We start from the raw sequence: 26,615 nt of genomic DNA, 5'->3' as shown, positions 1-26,615 counted from the left end.
AGACAGGGATTGACACAGTGAGAGACGGACTGACACTGGGAGACGGGGACTGACACAGTGAGAGACGGACTGACACTGGGAGACAGGGACTGACACAGTGAGAGACGGACTGACACAGTGAGAGACGGACTGACACTGGGAGACAGGGACAGCACAGTGAGACGGACTGACACTGGGAGACAGGGACAGCACAGTGAGACAGACTGACACTGGGAGACAGGGATGGCACAGTGAGACGGACTGACACTGGGAGACAGGGACAGCACAGTTAGACGGACTGACACTGGGAGACAGGGACAGCACAGTGAGACAGACTGACACTGGGAGACAGGGACAGCACAGTGAGACGGACTGACACTGGGAGACAGGGACAGCACAGTGAGAGACTGACACTGGGAGACAGGGACGGCACAGTGAGAGACGGACTGACACTGGGAGACGGACAGCACAGTGAGAGACGGTCTGACACTGGGAGACAGGGACTGACACAGTGAGAGACGAACTGACACTGGGAGACAGGGACAGCACAGTGAGACAGACTGACACTGGGAGACAGGGATGGCACAGTGAGAGACAGACTGACACTGGGAGACAGGGACAGCACAGTGAGAGACGGACTGACACAGTGAGAGACGGACTGACACAGGAAACAGGGACCGACACAGTGAGAGACGGACTGACACTGGGAGACAGGGACTGACACTGGGAGACAGAGACTGACACAGTGAGAGACGGACTGACACTGGGAGACAGGGATTGACACAGTGAGAGACGGACTGACACTGGGGGATAGGGACTGACACAGTGAGAGACGGACTGACACTGGGAGACAGGGACAGCACAGTGAGAGACGGACTGACACTGGGAGACAGGGACTGACACAGTAAGAGACAGACTGACACTGGGAGACAGGGACTGACACAGTGAGAGACGGACTGACACTGGGAGACGGGGACTGACACAGTGAGAGACGGACTGACACTGGGAGACAGGGACTGACACAGTGAGAGACGGACTGACACTGGGAGACAGGGACAGCACAGTGAGACGGACTGACACTGGGAGACAGGGACAGCACAGTGAGAGAGACTGACACTGGGAGACAGGGATGGCACAGTGAGAGACAGACTGACACTGGAAGACAGGGACAGCACTGACACAGTGAGAGACGGACTGACACAGTGAGAGGACTGACGGACTGACACAGGGGAAGAGACGGACAGGGGACTGACACAGAGAGACCGACACAGTGAGAGACGGACTGACACTGGGAGACAGGGACTGACACTGGGAGACAGGGACAGCACAGTGAGAACACTGGGAGACAGAGACTGACACAGTGAGAGACGGACTGACACTGGGAGACAGGGATTGACACAGTGAGAGACGGACTGACACTGGGGGATAGGGACTGACACAGTGAGAGACGGACTGACACTGGGAGACAGGGACAGCACAGTGAGAGACGGACTGACACTGGGAGACAAGGACTGACACAGTAAGAGACAGACTGACACTGGGAGACAGGGACTGACACATGAGAGACGGACTGACACTGGGAGACGGGGACTGACACAGTGAGAGACGGACTGACACTGGGAGACAGGGACTGACACAGTGAGAGACGGACTGACACTGGGAGACAGGGACAGCACAGTGAGACGGACTGACACTGGGAGACAGGGACAGCACAGTGAGAGAGACTGACACTGGGAGACAGGGATGGCGCAGTGAGAGACTGACACTGGGAGACAGGGACGGCACAGTGAGAGACGGACTGACACTGGCAGACGGACAGCACAGTGAGAGACGGTCTGACACTGGGAGACGGTCTGACACTGGGAGACAGGGACTGACACAGTGAGAGAGGGACTGACACAGTGAGAGACGGACTGACACTGGGAGACAGGGACAGCACAGTGAGACAGACTGACACTGGGAGACAGGGATGGCACAGTGAGAGACAGACTGACACTGGGAGACAGGGACAGCACAGTGAGAGACGGACTGACACTGGGGGACAGGGACTGACACAGTGAGAGACGGACTGACACTGGGAGACAGGGACAGCACAGTGAGAGACGGACTGACACTGGGAGACAGGGATTGACACAGTGAGAGACGGACTGACACTGGGAGACGGGGACTGACACAGTGAGAGACGGACTGACACTGGGAGACAGGGACTGACACAGTGAGAGACGGACTGACACTGGGAGACAGGGATTGGCACAGTGAGAGACGGACTGACACTGGGAGACGGGGACTGACACAGTGAGAGACGGACTGACACTGGGAGACAGGGACTGACACAGTGAGAGACGGACTGACACAGTGAGAGACGGACTGACACTGGGAGACAGGGACAGCACAGTGAGACGGACTGACACTGGGAGACAGGGACGGCACAGTGAGAGACGGACTGACACTGGGAGACGGACAGCACAGTGAGAGACAGACTGACACTGGGAGACAGGGATGGCGCAGTGAGAGACTGACACTGGGAGACAGGGATGGCGCAGTGAGAGACTGACACTGGGAGACAGGGACGGCACAGTGAGAGACGGACTGACACTGGGAGACAGGGACTGACACAGTAAGAGACGGACTGACACTGGAGAGACGGTCTGACACTGGGAGACAGGGACTGACACAGTGAGAGAGGGACTGACACAGTGAGAGACGGACTGACACTGGGAGACAGGGACAGCACAGTGAGACAGACTGACACTGGGAGACAGGGATGGCACAGTGAGAGACAGACTGACACTGGGAGACAGGGACAGCACAGTGAGAGACGGACTGACACAGGAAACAGGGACCGACACAGTGAGAGACGGACTGACACTGGGAGACAGGGACTGACACAGTGAGAGAGAGACTGACACTGGGAGACAGAGACTGACACAGTGAGAGACGGACTGACACTGGGAGACAGGGATTGACACAGTGAGAGACGGACTGACACTGGGGGATAGGGACTGACACAGTGAGAGACGGACTGACACTGGGAGACAGGGACAGCACAGTGAGAGACGGACTGACACTGGGAGACAGGGACTGACACAGTAAGAGACAGACTGACACTGGGAGACAGGGATGGCGCAGTGAGAGACGGTCTGACACTGGGAGACACAGTGAGAGACGGACTGACACAGGAACAGGGACCGACACAGTGAGAGACGGACTACACTGGGAGACAGGGACTGACACAGTGAGAGACTGACACTGGGAGACAGAGACTGACACAGTGAGAGACGGACTGACACTGGGAGACAGGGATTGACACAGTGAGAGACGGACTGACACTGGGGGATAGGGACTGACACAGTGAGAGACGGACTACACTGGGAGACAGGGACAGCACAGTGAGAGACGGACTGACACTGGAGACAGGGACTGACACAGTAAGAGACAGACTGACACTGGAGACAGGGATGGCGCAGTGAGAGACGGTCTGACACTGGGAGACAGGGACTGACACAGTGAGAGAGGGACTGACACAGTGAGAGACGGACTGACACTGGGAGACAGGGACAGCACAGTGAGACAGACTGACACTGGGAGACAGGGATGGCACAGTGAGAGACAGACTGACACTGGGAGACAGGGACAGCACAGTGAGAGACGGACTGACACTGGGGGACAGGGACTGACACAGTGAGAGACGGACTGACACTGGGAGACAGGGACAGCACAGTGAGAGACGGACTGACACTGGGAGACAGGGATTGACACAGTGAGAGTCAGACTGACACTGGGAGACAAGGACTGACACAGTGAGAGACGGACTGACACTGGGAGACAGGGACAGCACGGTGAGACAGACTGACACTGGGAGACAGGGACAGCACAGTGAGAGACGGACTGACACTGGGAGACAGGGACAGCACAGTCAGAGACGGACTGACACTGGGAGACGGGGACTGACACAGTGAGAGACGGACTGACACTGGCAGACAGGGATTGACACAGGGAGACAGGGATTGACACAGTGAGAGACGGACTGACACTGGGAGACGGGGACTGACACAGTGAGAGACGGACTGACACTGGGAGACAGGGATTGGCACAGTGAGAGATGGACTGACACTGGGAGACGGGCACTGACACAGTGAGAGACGGACTGACACTGGGAGACAGGGACTGACACAGTGAGAGACGGACTGACACAGTGAGAGACGGACTGACACAGTGAGAGACGGACTGACACTGGGAGACAGGGATTGACACAGTGAGAGACGGACTGACACTGGGAGACGGACAGCACAGTGAGAGACGGACTGACACTGGGAGACAGGGACAGCACAGTGAGACAGACTGACACTGGGAGACAGAGACTGACACAATGAGAGACGGACTGACAATGGGGGACAGGGACTGACACAGTGAGAGACGGACTGACACTGGGAGACAGGGACAGCACAGTGAGAGACGGACTGACACTGGGAAACAGGGACTGACACAGTGAGAGACGGTCTGACACTGGGAGACAGGGACTGACACAGTGAGAGACGGACTGACATTGGGAGACAGGGACAGCACAGTGAGACAGACACTGGCACTGGGAGACAGGGACAGCACAGTGAGACAGACTGACACTGGGAGACAGGGACAGCACAGTGAGAGACGGACTGACACTGGGAGACAGGGACAGCACAGTGAGAGACGGACTGACACTGGGAGACAGGGACAGCACAGTGAGACAGACTGACACTGGGAGACAGAGACTGACACAGTGAGAGACGGACTGACACTGGGGGACAGGGACTGACACAGTGAGAGACGGTCTGACACTGGGAGACAGGGACAGCACAGTGAGACAGACTGACACTGGGGGACAGGGACTGACACAGTGAGAGACGGTCTGACACTGGGGGACAGGGACTGACACAGTGAGAGACAGAGTGACACTGGGAGACAGGGATGGCGCAGTGAGAGACTGACACTGGGAGACAGGGACAGCACAGTGAGAGACAGACTGACACTGGGAGACAGGGACTGACACAGTGAGAGACAGACTGACACTGGGAGACAGGGACTGACACAGTGAGAGACGGACTGACACTGGGAGACAGGGACAGCACAGTGAGACAGACTGACACTGGGAGACAGGGACTGACACAGTCAGAGACGGTCTGACACTGGGAGACAGGGACAGCACAGTGAGACAGACTGACACTGGGGGACAGGGACTGACACAGTGAGACAGACTGACACTGGGAGACAGGGATGGCGCAGTGAGAGACTGACACTGGGAGACAGGGACAGCACAGTGAGCGACGGACTGACACTGGGAGACAGGGACTGACACAGTGAGAGACGGACTGACACTGGGAGACAGGGACTGACACAGTGAGAGACAGACTGACACTGGGAGACGGACTGACACAGTGAGAGACGGACTGAAACTGGGAGACAGGGACTGACACAGTGAGAGACAGGGACTGACACAGTGAGAGACAGGGACTGACACAGTGAGAGACGGACTGACACTGGGAGACAGGGACTGACACAGTGAGAGACGGACTGACACTGGGAGACAGGGACAGCACAGTGAGATGGACTGACACTGGGAGACAGGGACAGCACAGTGAGACAGACTGACACTGGGAGACAGGGATGGCGCAGTGAGAGACGGACTGACACTGGGAGACAGGGACTGACACTGGGAGACAGGGACTGACACAGTGAGAGACGGACTGACACTGGGAGACAGGGACTGACACTGGGAGACAGGGACTGACACAGTGAGAGACGGACTGACACTGGGAGACAGGGACAGCACAGTGAGACAGACTGACACTGGGAGACAGGGACAGCACAGTGAGAGACGGACTGACACAGTAAGAGACAGACTGACACTGGGAGACAGGGACTGACACAGTGAGAGACAGACTGACACTGGGAGACAGGGACAGCACAGTGAGAGACGGACTGACACTGGGAGACAGGGACAGCACAGTGAGAGACAGACTGACACTGGGGGACAGGGACAGCACAGTGAGAGACGGACTGACACTGGGGGACAGGGACTGACACAGTGAGAGACGGACTGACACTGGGAGACAGGGACAGCACAGTGAGAGACGGACTGACACTGGGAGACAGGGATTGACACAGTGAGAGACGGACTGACACTGGGAGACAGGAACAGCACAGTGAGACAGACTGACACTGGGAGACAGGGATTGACACAGTGAGAGACGGACTGACACTGGGAGACGGGGACTGACACAGTGAGAGACGGACTGACACTGGGAGACAGGGACTGACACAGTGAGAGACGGACTGACACTGGGAGACAGGGACTGACACAGTGAGAGACGGACTGACACTGGGAGACAGGGACTGACACAGTGAGAGACGGACTGACACTGGGAGACAGGGACAGCACAGTGAGACAGACTGACACTGGGAGACAGGGATGGCACAGTGAGAGACAGACTGACACTGGGAGACAGGGACAGCACAGTGAGAGACGGACTGATACAGTGAGAGACGGACTGACACTGGGAGACAGGGACCGACACAGTGAGAGACGGACTGACACTGGGAGACAGGGACTGACACAGTGAGAGAGAGACTGACACTGGGAGACAGAGACTGACACAGTGATAGACGGACTGACACTGGGAGACAGGGATTGACACAGTGAGAGACGGACTGACACTGGGGGATAGGGACTGACACAGTGAGAGACGGACTGACACTGGGAGACAGGGACAGCACAGTGAGAGACGGACTGACACTGGGAGACAAGGACTGACACAGTAAGAGACAGACTGACACTGGGAGACAGGGACTGACACAGTGAGAGACAGACTGACACTGGGAGACAGGGACAGCACAGTGAGAGATGGACTGACACTGGGAGACAGGGACAGCACAGTGAGAGACAGACTGACACTGGGGGACAGGGACAGCACAGTCAGAGGCGGACTGACACTGGGGGACAGGGACTGACACAGTGAGAGACGGACTGACACTGGGAGACGGGGACTGACACAGTGAGAGACGGACTGACACTGGGAGACAGGGACTGACACAGTGAGAGACGGACTGACACTGGGAGACAGGGACTGACACAGTGAGAGACGGACTGACACTGGGAGACAGGGACAGCACAGTGAGACGGACTGACACTGGGAGACAGGGACAGCACAGTGAGACAGACTGACACTGGGAGACAGGGATGGCACAGTGAGAGACAGACTGACACTGGGAGACAGGGACAGCACAGTGAGAGACGGACTGACACTGGGGGACAGGGACAGCACAGTGAGAGACGGACTGACACTGGGGGACAGGGACTGACACAGTGAGAGACGGACTGACACTGGGAGACAGGGACAGCACAGTGAGAGACGGACTGACACTGGGAGACAGGGATTGACACAGTGAGAGTCAGACTGACACTGGGAGACAAGGACTGACACAGTGAGAGACGGACTGACACTGGGAGACATGGACAGCACAGTGAGACAGACTGACACTGGGAGACAGGGATTGACACAGTGAGAGACGGACTGACACTGGGAGACGGGGACTGACACAGTGAGAGACGGACTGACACTGGGAGACAGGGACTGACACAGTGAGAGACGGACTGACACTGGGAGACAGGGACAGCACAGTGAGACGGACTGACACTGGGAGACAGGGACAGCACAGTGAGACAGACTGACACTGGGAGACAGGGATGGCACAGTGAGACGGACTGACACTGGGAGCAGGGACAGCGCAGTGAGAGACTGACACTGGGAGACGGACAGCACAGTGAGAGACGGTCTGACACTGGGAGACAGGGACTGACACAGTGAGAGAGGGACTGACACAGTGAGAGACGGACTGACACTGGGAGACAGGGACAGCACAGTGAGACAGACTGACACTGGGAGACAGGGATGGCACAGTGAGAGACAGACTGACACTGGGAGACAGGGACAGCACAGTGAGAGACGGACTGACACTGGGGGACAGGGACTGACACAGTGAGAGACGGACTGACACTGGGAGACAAGGACTGACACAGTGAGAGACGGACTGACACTGGGAGACATGGACAGCACAGTGAGACAGACTGACACTGGGAGACAGGGATTGACACAGTGAGAGACGGACTGACACTGGGAGACGGGGACTGACACAGTGAGAGACGGACTGACACTGGGAGACAGGGACTGACACAGTGAGAGACGGACTGACACAGTGAGAGACGGACTGACACTGGGAGACAGGGACAGCACAGTGAGACGGACTGACACTGGGAGACAGGGACAGCACAGTGAGACAGACTGACACTGGGAGACAGGGATGGCACAGTGAGACGGACTGACACTGGGAGACAGGGACAGCACAGTTAGACGGACTGACACTGGGAGACAGGGACAGCACAGTGAGACAGACTGACACTGGGAGACAGGGACAGCACAGTGAGACGGACTGACACTGGGAGACAGGGACAGCACAGTGAGAGACTGACACTGGGAGACAGGGACGGCACAGTGAGAGACGGACTGACACTGGGAGACGGACAGCACAGTGAGAGACGGTCTGACACTGGGAGACAGGGACTGACACAGTGAGAGACGAACTGACACTGGGAGACAGGGACAGCACAGTGAGACAGACTGACACTGGGAGACAGGGATGGCACAGTGAGAGACAGACTGACACTGGGAGACAGGGACAGCACAGTGAGAGACGGACTGACACAGTGAGAGACGGACTGACACAGGAAACAGGGACCGACACAGTGAGAGACGGACTGACACTGGGAGACAGGGACTGACACTGGGAGACAGAGACTGACACAGTGAGAGACGGACTGACACTGGGAGACAGGGATTGACACAGTGAGAGACGGACTGACACTGGGGGATAGGGACTGACACAGTGAGAGACGGACTGACACTGGGAGACAGGGACAGCACAGTGAGAGACGGACTGACACTGGGAGACAGGGACGGACACAGTAAGAGACAGACTGACACTGGGAGACAGGGACTGACACAGTGAGAGACGGACTGACACTGGGAGACGGGGACTGACACAGTGAGAGACGGACTGACACTGGGAGACAGGGACTGACACAGTGAGAGACGGACTGACACTGGGAGACAGGGACAGCACAGTGAGACGGACTGACACTGGGAGACAGGGACAGCACAGTGAGAGAGACTGACACTGGGAGACAGGGATGGCGCAGTGAGAGACTGACACTGGGAGACAGGGACGGCACAGTGAGAGACGGACTGACACTGGCAGACGGACAGCACAGTGAGAGACGGTCTGACACTGGGAGACGGTCTGACACTGGGAGACAGGGACAGCACAGTGAGACAGACTGACACTGGGAGACAGGGATGGCACAGTGAGAGACAGACTGACACTGGGAGACAGGGACAGCACAGTGAGAGACGGACTGACACTGGGGGACAGGGACTGACACAGTGAGAGACGGACTGACACTGGGAGACAGGGACAGCACAGTGAGAGACGGACTGACACTGGGAGACAGGGATTGACACAGTGAGAGACGGACTGACACTGGGAGACGGGGACTGACACAGTGAGAGACGGACTGACACTGGGAGACAGGGACTGACACAGTGAGAGACGGACTGACACTGGGAGACAGGGATTGGCACAGTGAGAGACGGACTGACACTGGGAGACGGGGACTGACACAGTGAGAGACGGACTGACACTGGGAGACAGGGACTGACACAGTGAGAGACGGACTGACACAGTGAGAGACGGACTGACACTGGGAGACAGGGACAGCACAGTGAGACGGACTGACACTGGGAGACAGGGACGGCACAGTGAGAGACGGACTGACACTGGGAGACGGACAGCACAGTGAGAGACAGACTGACACTGGGAGACAGGGATGGCGCAGTGAGAGACTGACACTGGGAGACAGGGATGGCGCAGTGAGAGACTGACACTGGGAGACAGGGACGGCACAGTGAGAGACGGACTGACACTGGGAGACAGGGACTGACACAGTAAGAGACGGACTGACACTGGAGAGACGGTCTGACACTGGGAGACAGGGACTGACACAGTGAGAGAGGGACTGACACAGTGAGAGACGGACTGACACTGGGAGACAGGGACAGCACAGTGAGACAGACTGACACTGGGAGACAGGGATGGCACAGTGAGAGACAGACTGACACTGGGAGACAGGGACAGCACAGTGAGAGACGGACTGACACAGTGAGAGACGGACTGACACAGGAAACAGGGACCGACACAGTGAGAGACGGACTGACACTGGGAGACAGGGACTGACACAGTGAGAGAGAGACTGACACTGGGAGACAGAGACTGACACAGTGAGAGACGGACTGACACTGGGAGACAGGGATTGACACAGTGAGAGACGGACTGACACTGGGGGATAGGGACTGACACAGTGAGAGACGGACTGACACTGGGAGACAGGGACAGCACAGTGAGAGACGGACTGACACTGGGAGACAGGGACTGACACAGTAAGAGACAGACTGACACTGGGAGACAGGGATGGCGCAGTGAGAGACGGTCTGACACTGGGAGACAGGGACTGACACAGTGAGAGAGGGACTGACACAGTGAGAGACGGACTGACACTGGGAGACAGGGACAGCACAGTGAGACAGACTGACACTGGGAGACAGGGATGGCACAGTGAGAGACAGACTGACACTGGGAGACAGGGACAGCACAGTGAGAGACGGACTGACACTGGGGGACAGGGACTGACACAGTGAGAGACGGACTGACACTGGGAGACAGGGACAGCACAGTGAGAGACGGACTGACACTGGGAGACAGGGATTGACACAGTGAGAGTCAGACTGACACTGGGAGACAAGGACTGACACAGTGAGAGACGGACTGACACTGGGAGACAGGGACAGCACGGTGAGACAGACTGACACTGGGAGACAGGGACAGCACAGTGAGAGACGGACTGACACTGGGAGACAGGGACAGCACAGTCAGAGACGGACTGACACTGGGAGACGGGGACTGACACAGTGAGAGACGGACTGACACTGGCAGACAGGGATTGACACAGGGAGACAGGGATTGACACAGTGAGAGACGGACTGACACTGGGAGACGGGGACTGACACAGTGAGAGACGGACTGACACTGGGAGACAGGGATTGGCACAGTGAGAGATGGACTGACACTGGGAGACGGGCACTGACACAGTGAGAGACGGACTGACACTGGGAGACAGGGACTGACACAGTGAGAGACGGACTGACACAGTGAGAGACGGACTGACACAGTGAGAGACGGACTGACACTGGGAGACAGGGATTGACACAGTGAGAGACGGACTGACACTGGGAGACGGACAGCACAGTGAGACAGACACTGGCACTGGGAGACAGGGACAGCACAGTGAGACAGACTGACACTGGGAGACAGGGACAGCACAGTGAGAGACGGACTGACACTGGGAGACAGGGACAGCACAGTCAGAGACGGACTGACACTGGGAGACAGGGACAGCACAGTGAGAGACGGACTGACACTGGGAGACAGGGACAGCACAGTGAGACAGACTGACACTGGGAGACAGAGACTGACACAATGAGAGACGGACTGACAATGGGGGACAGGGACTGACACAGTGAGAGACGGACTGACACTGGGAGACAGGGACAGCACAGTGAGAGACGGACTGACACTGGGAGACAGGGACTGACACAGTGAGAGACGGTCTGACACTGGGAGACAGGGACTGACACAGTGAGAGACGGACTGACATTGGGAGACAGGGACAGCACAGTGAGACAGACACTGGCACTGGGAGACAGGGACAGCACAGTGAGACAGACTGACACTGGGAGACAGGGACAGCACAGTGAGAGACGGACTGACACTGGGAGACAGGGACAGCACAGTGAGAGACGGACTGACACTGGGAGACAGGGACAGCACAGTGAGACAGACTGACACTGGGAGACAGAGACTGACACAGTGAGAGACGGACTGACACTGGGGGACAGGGACTGACACAGTGAGAGACGGACTGATACTGGGAGACAGGGACAGCACAGTGAGAGACGGACTGACACTGGGAGACAGGGACTGACACAGTGAGAGACGGACTGACACAGTGAGAGACGGACTGACACTGGGAGACAGGGATTGACACAGTGAGAGACGGACTGACACTGGGAGACAGGGACAGCACAGTGAGACAGACTGACACTGGGAGACAGGGACAGCACAGTGAGACAGACTGGCACTGGGAGACAGGGACAGCACAGTGAGACAGACTGACACTGGGGGACAAGGACTGCACTATGAGAGACAGACTGACACTGGGAGACAGGGACAGTACAGTGAGACAGACTGACACTGGGAGACAGGGACAGCACAGTGAGACAGACTGACACTGGGAGACAGGGACAGCATAGTGAGACAGACTGACACTGGGAGACAGGGACAGCACAGTGAGACAGACTGACACTGGGAGACAGGGACAGCACAGTGAGACAGACTGACACTGGGAGACAGGGACAGCACACTGACACTGGGAGACAGGGACAGCACAGTGAGAGACGGACTGACACTGGGAGACAGGGACAGCACAGTGAGACAGAGTGACACTGGGAGACAGGGACAGCACAGTGAGACAGACTGACACTGGGAGACAGGGACAGCACAGTCAGAGACGGACTGACACTGGGAGACAGGGACAGCACAGTGAGACAGACTGACACTGGGAGACAGGGACAGCACAGTCAGAGATGGACTGACACTGGGAGACAGGGACAGCACAGTGAGACAGACTGACACTGGGAGACAGGGACAGCACAGTGAGACAGACTGACACTGGGAGACAGGGACAGCACAGTGAGACAGACTGACACTGGGAGACAGGGACAGCACAGTGAGACAGACTGACACTGGGAGACAGGGACCTGCACAGTGAGAGACGGACTGACACTGGGAGACATGGACAGCACAGTGAGAGACAGACTGACACCGGGAGACAGGGACTGACACAGTGAGAGACAGACTGACACCGGGAGACATGGACAGCACAGTGAGAGACGGACTGACACTGGGAGACAGGGACTGACACAGTGAGAGACAGACTGACACTGGGAGACATGGACAGCACAGTGAGAGACAGACTGACACCGGGAGACATGGACAGCACAGTGAGACAGACTGACACTGGGAGACAGGGACAGCACACTGACACTGGGAGACAGGGACAGCACAGTCAGAGACGGACTGACACTGGGAGACAGGGGCAGCACAGTGAGAGACGGACTGACACTGGGAGACAGGGACAGCACACTGACACTGGGAGACAGGGACAGCACAGTCAGAGACGGACTGACACTGGGAGACAGGGACAGCACACTGACACTGGGAGACAGGGACAGCACAGTCAGAGACGGACTGACACTGGGAGACAGGGACAGCACAGTCAGAGACGGACTGACACTGGGAGACAGGGACAGCACAGTCAGAGACGGACTGACACTGGGAGACAGGGACAGCACAGTCAGAGACGGACTGACACTGGGAGACAGGGACAGCACAGTCAGAGACGGACTGACACTGGGAGACAGGGACAGCACAGTCAGAGACGGACTGACACTGGGAGACAGGGACAGCACAGTCAGAGACGGACTGACACTGGGAGACAGGGACAGCACAGTGAGACAGACTGACACTGGGAGACAGGGACAGCACAGTGAGACAGACTGACACTGGGAGACAGGGACCTGCACAGTGAGAGACGGACTGACACTGGGAGACACGGACAGCACAGTGAGAGACAGACTGACACTGGGAGACAGGGACGGCACAGTGAGAGACTGACTGACACCGGGAGACATGGACCTGCACAGTGAGAGACGGACTGACACTGGGAGACATGGACAGCACAGTGAGACAGAGAAAGCACAGTGAGACAGACTGACACTGGGAGACAGGGACAGCACAGTGAGATGGACTGACACTGGGAGACAGGGACAGCCCAGTGAGAGACTGACTGACACCGGGAGACATGGACAGCACAGTGAGACAGAGAAAGCACAGTGAGACAGACTGACACTGGGAGACAGGGACAGCACAGTGAGATGGACTGACACTGGGAGACAGGGACAGCCCAGTGAGAGACAGACTGTCATTGGGAGACAGGGACAGCACAGTGAGAGACAGACTGACACTGGGGGACAGGGACAGCACAGTGAGAGAGAGACTGACACTGGGAGACAGGGACAGCACAGTGAGATGGACTGACACTGGGAGACAGGGATGGCACAGTGAGAGACAGACTGACATTGGGAGACAGGGACAGCACAGTGAGAGACAGACTGACACTGGGGGACAGGGACAGCACAGTGAGACAGACTGACACTGGGAGACAGGGACAGCACAGTGAGACAGACTGACACTGGGAGACAGGGATGGCACAGTGAGACAGACTGACACTGGGAGACAGGGACAGCACAGTGAGAGACGGACTGACACTGGGAGACAGGGATGGCACAGTGAGAGACAGACTGATAATGGGAGACCTGGACTGCGATGACCAGCAGTGACACACCTCCTCCAGTGCTGGGGCTGGAGTGGGCAATCTGCTGGCACTGAGGTTCTCCCCACAGCTGAGCAAGGCTCCCCAGGACTTAATACAGCAGCTGAGGCCTGAATACGAATGTTCCCCAGCGGGGGAAGGCTGCTAGAGGGTAAATGATGGGGGAAGGGTGCTAGGTGTCTGGTAAGGGTGGGAGTGTCAGTGTCCAACTAGATGACACCCCATTTCACCCAATCACTTCCCTAGTCCTTCCATTCCCACCCCAGCTGGTGGGGACCTCACGGGTGGATGAGAGGGAGTGAGGGTTAGGAGTGCACAAGCTGGTGGGGAGGGAGGCATGCAAGCTGGGGGCTGGGGGGGTGGTGAGGCTGGAAGGTGAAGATCTCTCCTGTTGACTGATACCTGGTGGTGGGGGATCGTTTCCTGCGCTCACAGTGCACAGCGTCGAAGAAAGCAGCATTCCAGAACCGCAAACTGTGCCTTACACAGAGGAGAAAAGGTGAGTCAGAAACTGCCCAAACAAGAAACCCTGCAGATAATGGAAACCCGAGCAAAAATACAGAAGTTGCTGGATGAACTCAGCAGGCCAGGCAGCGTCTATGGAAAAAAATACAGTCCAGGTCTCGGCCTAAGACATAAACTGTACTTTTTTTCCATAGATGCAGCCTGGCCTGCTGAGTTCCTCTAGCATTTTGTGTGTGTTGCTCAGAAACAACACAACCCACACCTTCAAACTTTCCCCCACATGACCTGCACCCTTGTAGCCTGACCAGCACACTTCCCCCACTAACCCCCACCCTCCCTCCCTGACCACAGTGGGACAGAAGGAAGCAGAGCTGGACATTCACACGGTTCGCCTGAGGAGTCTCTCTGCCACAGCAGGTTTACAGTGATGCGATCTCACTGGCTCTCCACTTGGCTTTCGATCACCTGGACAACATGTCAGGCTGATGCTTACTGATTACAGCTCAGTGTTCAACACAATCATACCCCTCATTACTAATCAACGGGCTCCAAATCCTGGGCCTCTGTACCCCCTCTACAACTGGATCCTTGACTTCTTTACCAAGAAACCACTCTATGTAGATTGTAATAACATCTCCTCACTGACAGTCAACACTAGTACACCTCAAGGATGTGTGTTTAGCCCACTGCTCTACTCTCCACCCATGACTGCGTGACTAAGCACTGCTCAAACACCATCTATAAATTTGCTGATGACACAACTATTGTTGGCAGAATTTGAGATGGTGACGAGGAGGTGTACGGGAGTGAAACAGATCAGTTGTTGAGTGGTGTCGCAACAACAGCCATGCAGTCAACGCCAGTAAGACCGAGGAATTGTTTGTGGATTTTAGGAAGGGGAAGTCGAGGGAACACGCAACAGTCTGCACTGAGAGATCAGAAGTGGAAAGGGGAGCAGTTTCAGGTTCTTGAGTGTCAACATCTTTGAGAATCTATTCGGGGCTCAATATATTAATGCAATTACAAAGAAGGCATGACAGCAGCCATATTTCTTTAGGACTTTGTGGAGAATTGGTATGTCACCAAAGGCACTTGCAGATTTCTACAGATGTACTGTGGAGGGCATTCTAACTGGTTGTATCACCGTCTGGTATGGGGGGGAGGGGTCACTGCACAGGATGGTAGACCCAACCAACCCCACCATGGGTACAACCCTCCTCACCATCATTAAGTGCCTCCACCACCCATCTGATTGCTACCACCAGGGAGGAAGTACAGGAGCCTGAAGACACACAGGCAATGATTTGGGAACCGTTTCTTACCCTCCACCAACCAGCACTTCGTCATGATTTTGTTCTCTTTTTGCACTACTTATAATATAACCAGATAACATATAACAATTACAGCACGGGAACAGGCCATCTCCGCCCCTCTAGTCCGTGCCGAACTCTTACTCTCACCTAGTCCCACCGACCTGCGCTCAGCCCATAACCCTCCACTTCTTTCCTGTCCATATAGCTGTCCAATTTAACTTTAAACGACAACATTGAACTGTCTACTACCACTGTCTGGCTTCCTCCGCAAAGCCAGCATCGCATCCAATGTACAACCTCAGCCTCGGCCCCAGCCCCAGTATAATCGGACAAATGGACATCCTGCATTGAGCACTCTGTGATTAATTCAGGTACAGTGAAACATTACCAGATGGGTTGCTGCTTCAGGTGAGTGTACAGGTAAACCTTCACCCCTCTCGTCTCCTCCACACAGGGCTTCCCCTCTGAGGCTGCAGAAAGAAACATGCATTTCATCACCCAGTCCTCTGGGCACAGTGCTCAGCGAGGCCCTATTACAGCTCAGGGCATCCTCTGTAAGGAGCTCCCCTGCCCTCGCCATGAGCCACGTGGGTTCCCTCCAGGTGCTCTGGTTTCCTCCCACATTCCAAAGACGTACCAGTTGGTGTGTTAATTAGACATTGTAAATTGTCCATTGATAAGGCTAGGGTTAAGTTGGGGGGTTACTGGGAGGTGCGGCTCAGGTTGCAAAGTCCTGTTCTGTGCTGTATCTGTAAGCAAAATAAACACTTGCTCTTCCCTCCTCCCCCTCCACCGTTACGATCTCCATAAACAAATCCCCGCACAGAAACCAAAAGCACATGGGGAGGGGGCCTCACCCTTCACACTGCCAGCTGCTCCAGTACAAATTCACTCTTTGAAGGCTGTTTTTCAAGGAAGGAGAAAATGTGAGATTATGGATCAACTACAGTAGCATGTTCAGTTGTGAGATATAGTTTTCATCTGGCTAGCCAGTAAAATTGCTAACGTAGATGGCTGTGGAAGCCAAGTCACGGGTATATTTAAAGTGGAGGCTGATGGGTTCTTGATCAGCCAGTGTGTTAAAGGTTATGGGGAGAAGGCAGGACAATGGGGTTGAGAGGGATCATGTCCCATGAGAAGGCAGCACACACAGAACATCAGGGTTTCTGGGTCCAGACGCAGTTAACTTAATTATATGTGCTGTGTGCCGTGTGTGACTGTACACACTGTGTTTTACACACTGTGTTTTGCACGCTGGTCCTGGAGCAACACTTTCACTTGGCTGTATTTATGTGCACAGTTGAACTTTAAATCAGCCCTGACGGAATGACAGAGCAATGGAATGGATGGAAAGGCCTAATTCTGCTCCTGTGAATCACAGCAGGTCTCATTGTCCTGCTCTTCCACATCCTTGCAGACTTCTCCAGCTCCAGGTGAATCTGCTCCCCTAGCCTGCGTGGCAGCACTTCTCAGGGTAACAATCTCATTCTTCACTCTGACACCAGAGATTCTGCAGATGCAGCAAATCTTCAGCAACAGACACAAATCACAGCAAGCCACCTTCCAAAGCCCTCTTGGACCTCTTCCCTTTCAGTCCCAATAGGGTCTCGGCCCAAAATATTGACTAGTTTATGCCTCTCCACAGACGCCGCCTGACCTGCTGAGTTCCTCCAGCATTTTGCGTGCGATATTCTGGTTGCACCATCTCCGTACATACGTCCAACAGAAAGTGCTGGACCCACTCTGCAGATCAGGTTGCATTTGTAGGAAAGGAAACAGATTCACAATTTCAGATTGGAGACCGACCCTCAGAAATGTTCTCCTGCAGACAGTCTGACCAACCGACAGATCCCTTGGTATCATTCCTATAGATACAGTCTGACCCGCTGACAGATCCCTCAGTGTCATTCCCACAGTTACAGTCTGACCCGCTGACAGATCCCTCAGTGTCATTCCCACAGATACAGTCTGACCCACTGACAGATCCACGTGTCATTCGGACAGATACAGTCTGACCCACTGACAGATCCCTCAGTGTCATTCCCACAGATACAATCTGACCCACTGACAGATCCCTGTGACATTCCCACAGATACAGTCTGACCCACTGACAGATCCTTGTATCATTCCCACAGATACAGTCTGACCCACTGTCAGATCCCTCAGTGTCATTCCCACAGATACAGTCTAACCCACTGACAGATACCTCAGTATCATTCCCACAGATACAGTCTGACTCACTAACAGATCCCTCAGTGTCATTCCCACAGATACAGTCTGACCCACTGACAGATCCCTCAGTGTCATTCCCACAGATATAGTCTGACCCGCTGACAGATGCCTGTGTCATTCCCACAGATAGTCTGACCCACTGACAGATCCGTGTCATTCCCACAGTCTGACCCGCTGACAGATCCCTGTATCATTCCCACAGATACAGTCTGACCCACTGACAGATCCCTATATCATTCCCACAGATACATTCTGACCCACTGTCAGATCCCTGTGTCATTCCCACAGATACAGACTGACCTACTGACAGATCCCTGTGTCATTCCCACAGATACAGTCTGACCCACTGACAGATCCCTGTGTCATTCCCACAGATACAGTCTGACCCACATACAGATCCGTGTCATTCCCACACAGTCTGACCCGCTGACAGATCCCTGTGTCATTCCCACAGATACAGTCTGACCCACTGACAGATCCCTCAGTGTCATTCCCACAGATACAGTCTGACCCACTGACAGATCACCGTGTCATTCGGACAGATACAGTCTGACCCACTGACAGATCCCTCAGTGTCATTCCCACAGATACAGTCTGACCCACTGACAGATCACCGTGTCATTCGGACAGATACAGTCTGACCCACTGACAGATCCCTCAGTATCATTCCCAGATACAGTCTGACCCACTGACAGATCTCTCAATGTCATTCCCACAGATACAGTCTGACCCACTGACAGATCTCCGTGTCATTCGGACAGATACAGTCTGACCCACTGTCAGATCCCTCAGTGTCATTCCTACAGATACAGTCTGACCCACTGACAGATCCCTGTGTCATTCCCACAGATACAGACTGACCTACTGACAGATCCCTGTGTCATTCCCACAGATACAGTCTGACCCACTGACAGATCCCTGTGTCATTCCCACAGATACAGTCTGACCCACTGACAGATCCCTGTGTCATTCCCACAGATACAGTCTGACCCACTGACAGATTCGTGTCATTCCCACACAGTCTGACCCGCTGACAGATCCCTATATCATTCCCACAGATACAGTCTGACCCACTGACAGATCCCTGTGTCATTCCCACAGATACAGTCTGACCCGCTGACAGATCTCTCAATGTCATTCCCACAGATACAGTCTGACCCACATACAGATCCGTGTCATTCCCACACAGTCTGACCCGCTGACAGATCCCTGTGTCATTCCCACATATACAGTCTGACCCACTGACAGATGCCTCAGTGTCATTCCCACAGATACAGTCTGACCCACTGACAGATCCCCGTGTCATTAGGACAGATACAGTCTGACCCACTGACAGATCCCTCAGTATCATTCCCAGATACAGTCTGACCCGCGGACAAATCTCTCAATGTCATTCCCACAGATACAGTCTGACCCACTGACAGATCTCCGTGTCATTCGGACAGATACAATCTGACCCACTGACAAGATCCCTCAGTATCATTCCCACAGATAGTCTCACTGACAGATCCCTTGATATCATTCCTATAGATACAGTCTGACCCACTGACATATCCCTGTGTCATTCGCACAGATACAATCTGACCCACTGACAGATCCCTCAGTGTCATTCCCACAGATACAGTCTGACCCACTGACAGATCCGTGTCATTCCCACAGATACAGACTGACCTACTGACAGATCCCTGTGTCATTCCCACAGATACAGTCTGACCCACTGACAGATCCCTGTGTCATTCCCACAGATACAGTCTGACCCACTGACAGATTCGTGTCATTCCCACACAGTCTGACCCGCTGACAGATCCCTGTATCATTCCCACAGATACAGTCTGACCCACTGACAGATCCCTGTGTCATTCCCACAGATACAGTATGACCCGCTGACAGATCTCTCAATGTCATTCCCACAGATACAGTCTGACCCACTGACAGATCTCCGTGTCATTCGGACAGATACAGTCTGACCCACTGACAAGATCCCTCAGTATCATTCCCACAGATACAGTCTCACTGACAGATCCCTTGATATCATTCCTATAGATACAGTCTGACCCACTGACATATCCCTGTGTCATTCGCACAGATACAATCTGACCCACTGACAGATCCCTCAGTGTCATTCCCACAGATACAGTCTGACCCACTGACAGATCCGTGTCATTCCCACAGATACAGACTGACCTACTGACAGATCCCTGTGTCATTCCCACAGATACAGTCTGACCCACTGACAGATCCCTGTGTCATTCCCACAGATAGTCTGACCCACTGACAGATTCGTGTCATTCCCACACAGTCTGACCCGCTGACAGATCCCTGTATCATTCCCACAGATACAGTCTGACCCACTGACAGATCCCTGTGTCATTCCCACAGATACAGTATGACCCGCTGACAGATCTCTCAATGTCATTCCCACAGATACAGTCTGACCCACTGACAGATCTCCGTGTCATTCGGACAGATACAGTCTGACCCACTGACAAGATCCCTCAGTATCATTCCCACAGATACAGTCTCACTGACAGATCCCTTGATATCATTCCTATAGATACAGTCTGACCCACTGACATATCCCTGTGTCATTCCCACAGATACAGTCTGACCCACTGACAGATCCCTCAGTATCATTCCCACAGATACAGTCTGACTCACTGACAGATCCCTCAGTGTCATTCCCACAGATACAGTCTGACCCACTGGCAGATCCCTTGGTATCACTCCCACAGATACAGTCTGACCCACTGACAGATCCCTCGGTATCACTCCCACATATACAGTCTGACCCACTAACAAATCCCTCGGTATCATTCCCTCAGATACAGTCTGACCCGCTGACAGATCCCTCCCTTAGTATCATTCCCAGATACATTCTGACCTGCTGACAAATCCGTGTCATTCCTACAGACACAGTCTTACCCACTGTCAGATCCCTCAGTGTCATTCCCACAGATACAGTCTAACCCACTGACAGATAGCTCAGTATCATTCCCACAGATACAGTCTGACTCACTAACAGATCCCTCAGTGTCATTCCCACAGATACAGTCTGACCCACTGACAGATCCCTCAGTGTCATTCCCACAGATACAGTCTGACCCGCTGACAGATGCCTGTGTCATTCCCACAGATACAGTCTGACCCACTGACAGATCCGTGTCATTCCCACAGTCTGACCCGCTGACAGATCCCTGTATCATTCCCACAGATACAGTCTGACCCACTGACAGATCCCTATATCATTCCCACAGATACATTTTGACCCACTGATAGATCCCTGTGTCATTCCCACAGATACAGTCTGACCCACTGACAGATCCCTCTGTCATTCCCACAGATACAGTCTGACCCGCTGACAGATCCCCGTGTCATTGGGTCAGATACAGTCTGACCCACTGACAGATCACTCAGTGTCATTCCCACAGATAGTCTGACACACTGACAGATCCCTGTGTCATTCCCAGATACAGTCTGACCCGCTGACAAGATCCCTCAGTATCATTCCAACGGATACAGTCTGACCTAACAGATCCCTCAGTGTCATTCCTACAGATACAGTCTGACCCACTGACAGATCCCTGTGTCATTCCCACAGATACAGACTGACCTACTGACAGATCCCTGTGTCATTCCCACAGATACAGTCTGACCCACTGACAGATCCCTGTGTCATTCCCACAGATACAGTCTGACCCACATACAGATCCGTGTCATTCCCACACAGTCTGACCCGCTGACAGATCCCTGTGTCATTCCCACAGATACAGTCTGACCCACTGACAGATCCCTCAGTGTCATTCCCACAGATACAGTCTGACCCACTGACAGATCCCTCAGTGTCATTCCCACAGATACAGTCTGACCCACTGACAGATCCCTCAGTATCATTCCCAGATACAGTCTGACCCGCTGACAGATCTCTCAATGTCATTCCCACAGATACAGTCTGACCCACTGACAGATCTCCGTGTCATTCGGACAGATACAGTCTGACCCACTGACAAGATCCCTCAGTATCATTCCCACAGATACAGTCTCACTGACAGATCCCTTGATATCATTCCCACAGATACAGTCTGACCCACTGACAGATCTCCGTGTCATTCGGACAGATACAGTCTGACCCACTGACAAGATCCCTCAGTATCATTCCCACAGATACAGTCTCACTGACAGATCCCTTGATATCATTCCTATAGATACAGTCTGACCCACTGACATATCCCTATGTCATTCGCACAGATACAGTCTGACCCACCGACAGATCCCTCAGTATCATTCCCACAGATACAGTCTGACTCACTGACAGATCCCTCAGTGTCATTCCCACAGATACAGTCTGACCCACTGACAGATCCGTGTCATTCCCACAGATACAGTCTGACCCACTGTCAGATCCCTCAGTGTCATTCCTACAGATACAGTCTGACCCACTGACAGATCCCTGTGTCATTCCCACAGATACAGTCTGACCCACTGACAGATCCGTGTCATTCCCACAGATACAGTCTGACCCACTGACAGATTCGTGTCACTCCCACACAGTCTGACCCGCTGACAGATCCCTGTATCATTCCCACAGATACAGTCTGACCAACTGACAGATCCCTATATCATTCCCACAGATACAGTCTGACCCACTGACAGATCCCTGTGTCATTCCCACAGATACAGTCTGACCCACTGTCAGATCCCTCAGTGTCATTCCTACAGATACAGACTGACCTACTGACAGATCCCTGTTGTCATTCCCACAGATACAGTCTGACCCACTGACAGATCCGTGTCATTCCCACAGATACAGTCTGACCCACTGACAGATTCGTGTCACTCCCACACAGTCTGACCCGCTGACAGATCCCTGTATCATTCCCACAGATACAGTCTGACCAACTGACAGATCCCTATATCATTCCCACAGATACAGTCTGACCCACTGACAGATCCCTGTGTCATTCCCACAGATACAGTCTGACCCGCTGACAGATCTCTCAATGTCATTCCCACAGATACAGTCTGACCCACTGACATATCCCTGTGTCATTCCCACAGATACAGTCTGACCCACTGACAGATCCCTCAGTATCATTCCCACAGATACAGTCTGACTCACTGACAGATCCCTCAGTGTCATTCCCACAGATACAGTCTGACCCACTGACAGATCCCTGTGTCATTCCCACAGATACTGTCTGACCCGCTGACAGATCTCTCAATGTCATTCCCACAGATACAGTCTGACCCACTGACATATCCCTGTGTCATTCCCACAGATACAGTCTGACCCACTGACAGATCCCTCAGTATCATTCCCACAGATACAGTCTGACTCACTGACAGATCCCTCAGTGTCATTCCCACAGATACAGTCTGACCCACTGGCAGATCCCTTGGTATCACTCCCACAGATACAGTCTGACCCACTGACAGATCCCTCGGTATCACTCCAACATATACAGTCTGACCCACTAACAAATCCCTCGGTATCATTCCCACAGATACAGTCTGACCCGCTGACAGATCCCTCCCTTAGTATCATTCCCAGATACATTCTGACCTGCTGACAAATCCGTGTCATTCCTACAGATACAGTCTTACCCACTGATAGATCCCTGTGTCATTCCCACAGATACAGTCTGACCCGCTGACAGATCTCTCAATGTCATTCCCACAGATACAGTCTGACCCACTGACATATCCCTGTGTCATTCCCACAGATACAGTCTGACCCACTGACAGATCCCTCAGTATCATTCCCACAGATACAGTCTGACTCACTGACAGATCCCTCAGTGTCATTCCCACAGATACAGTCTGACCCACTGACAGATCCCTGTGTAATTCCCACAGATACAGTCTGACCCACTGACAGATCCCTCAGTGTCATTCCCACACAGTCTGACCCACTGACAGATCCCTCAGTGTCATTCCCACAGATACAGTCTGACCCACTGACAGATCCCTTGGTATCATTCCCACAGATACAGTCTGACCCACTGACAGATCCCTGTGTTATTCCCACAGATACAGTCTGACCCACTGACAGATCCCTCAGTGTCATTCCCACACAGTCTGACCCACTGACAGATCCCTCAGTGTCATTCCCACAGATACAGTCTGACCCACTGACAGATCCCTCGGTATCACTCCCACAGATACAGTCTGACCCACTAACAGATCCCTCGGTATCATTCCCACAGATACAGTCTGACCCACTGACAGATCCCTCAGTATCATTCCCACAGATAGTCTGACCGACTGACAGATCCCTTGGCATCATTCCTATAGATGCAGTCAGACCCACTGACAGATCCCTGTGTTATTCCCACAGATACCGTCTGACCCGCCGACAAGATCCCTCAGTATCATTCCCACAGATACAGTCTGACCCACTAACAGATCCCTCGGTATCATTCCCACAGATACAGTCTGACCCACTGACAGATCCCTCAGTATCATTCCCACAGATAGTCTGACCGACTGACAGATCCCTTGGTATCACTCCCACAGATACAGTCTGACCCACTGACAGATCCCTCAGTATCATTCCCACAGATAGTCTGACCAACTGACAGATCCCTGTGTTATTCCCACAGATACAGTCTGACCCACTGACAGATCCCTCAGTGTCATTCCTATAGATGCAGTCTGACCCACTGACAGATCCCTGTGTTATTCCCACAGATACTGTCTGACCCACTACAGATCCCTCAGTATCATTCCCACAGATACAGTCTGACCCACTGTCAGATCTCTGTGTCATTCCCACAGATACAGTCTGTTCCACTGACAGATCCCCATGTCATTCGGACAGATACAGTCTGACCCACTGACAGATCCCTCAGTTTAATTCCCAGATACAGTCTGACCCACTGACAGATCCCTCAGTGTCATTCCCACAGATACAGTCTGACCCACTGACAGATCCCTGTGTCATTCCCACAGATACAGTCTGACCCACTGACAGATCCCTCAGTGTCATTCCCACAGATACAGTCTGACCCACTGACAGATCCCTGTGTTATTCCCACAGATACAGTCTGACCCACTGACAAGATCCCTGTGTCATTCCCACAGATACAGTCCGACCCGCTGACAGATCCCTCAGTGTCATTCCCACAGATACAGTCTGACCCACTGACAGATCTCCGTGTCATTCGGACAGATAGTCTGACCTACTGACAAGATCCCTCAGTATCATTCCCACAGATACAGTCTCACTGACAGATCCCTTGATATCATTCCTATAGATACAGCCTGACCCACTGACATATCCCTGTGTCATTCCCACAGATACAGTCTGACCCACTGACAGATCCCTCAGTATCACTCCCACAGATACAGTCTGACCCACTGACAGATCCCTCAGTATCATTCCCACAGATACAGTCTGACTCACTGAAAGATCCCTCAGTGTCATTCCCACAGATACAGTCTGACCCACTGACAGATCCCTTGGTATCACTCCCATAGATACAGTCTGACCCACTGACAGATCCCTCGGTATCGCTCCCACAGATACAGTCTGACCCACTAACAGATCCCTCGGTATCATTCCCACAGATACAGTCTGACCCGCTGACAGATCCCTCCCTCAGTATCATTACCAGATAAATTCTGACCTGCTGACAAATCCGTGTCATTCCTACAGATATAGTCTTACCCACTGACAGATCCCTCAGTGTCATTCCCACAGGTAGTCTGACACACTGACAGATCCCTCAGTATCATTCCCAGATACAGTCTGACCCGCTGACAAGATCCCTCAGTATCATTCCCACGGATACAGTCTGACCTAACAGAACCCTCAGTGTCATTCCTACAGATACAGTCTGACCCACTAACAGATCCCTGTGTCATTCCCACAGATACAGACTGACCCACTGACAGATCCCTCAGTGTCATTCCCACAGGTAGTCTGACACACTGACAGATCCCTCAGTATCATTCCCAGATACAGTCTGACCCGCTGACAAGATCCCTCAGTATCATTCCTACGGATACAGTCTGACCTAACAGAACCC

At 53.9% G+C, this 26,615-nt stretch overlaps 1 protein-coding gene across 1 annotated transcript in view; it reads right to left on the bottom strand.

The window, feature by feature from the left end:
- The window catches only part of kiaa0513 (KIAA0513 ortholog), a 231,748-nt gene that overhangs the window by 87,769 nt on the left and 117,364 nt on the right, over nt 1-26,615 (bottom strand). Inside the window, exons 8-9 of the mRNA XM_063067280.1 lie at nt 16,745-16,826; nt 14,981-15,058 (exon numbers count right to left, since the gene is read on the bottom strand). Coding sequence (XP_062923350.1) covers nt 14,981-15,058; nt 16,745-16,826 — 160 coding nt within the window. The remainder of the gene's footprint in view (nt 1-14,980; nt 15,059-16,744; nt 16,827-26,615) is intronic.

This window comes from Mobula hypostoma, chromosome 14 (assembly GCF_963921235.1).
Source record: "Mobula hypostoma chromosome 14, sMobHyp1.1, whole genome shotgun sequence".
Classification (NCBI taxonomy): domain Eukaryota; kingdom Metazoa; phylum Chordata; class Chondrichthyes; order Myliobatiformes; family Myliobatidae; genus Mobula; species Mobula hypostoma.
This window is presented reverse-complemented; position numbering and strand designations above follow the sequence as displayed.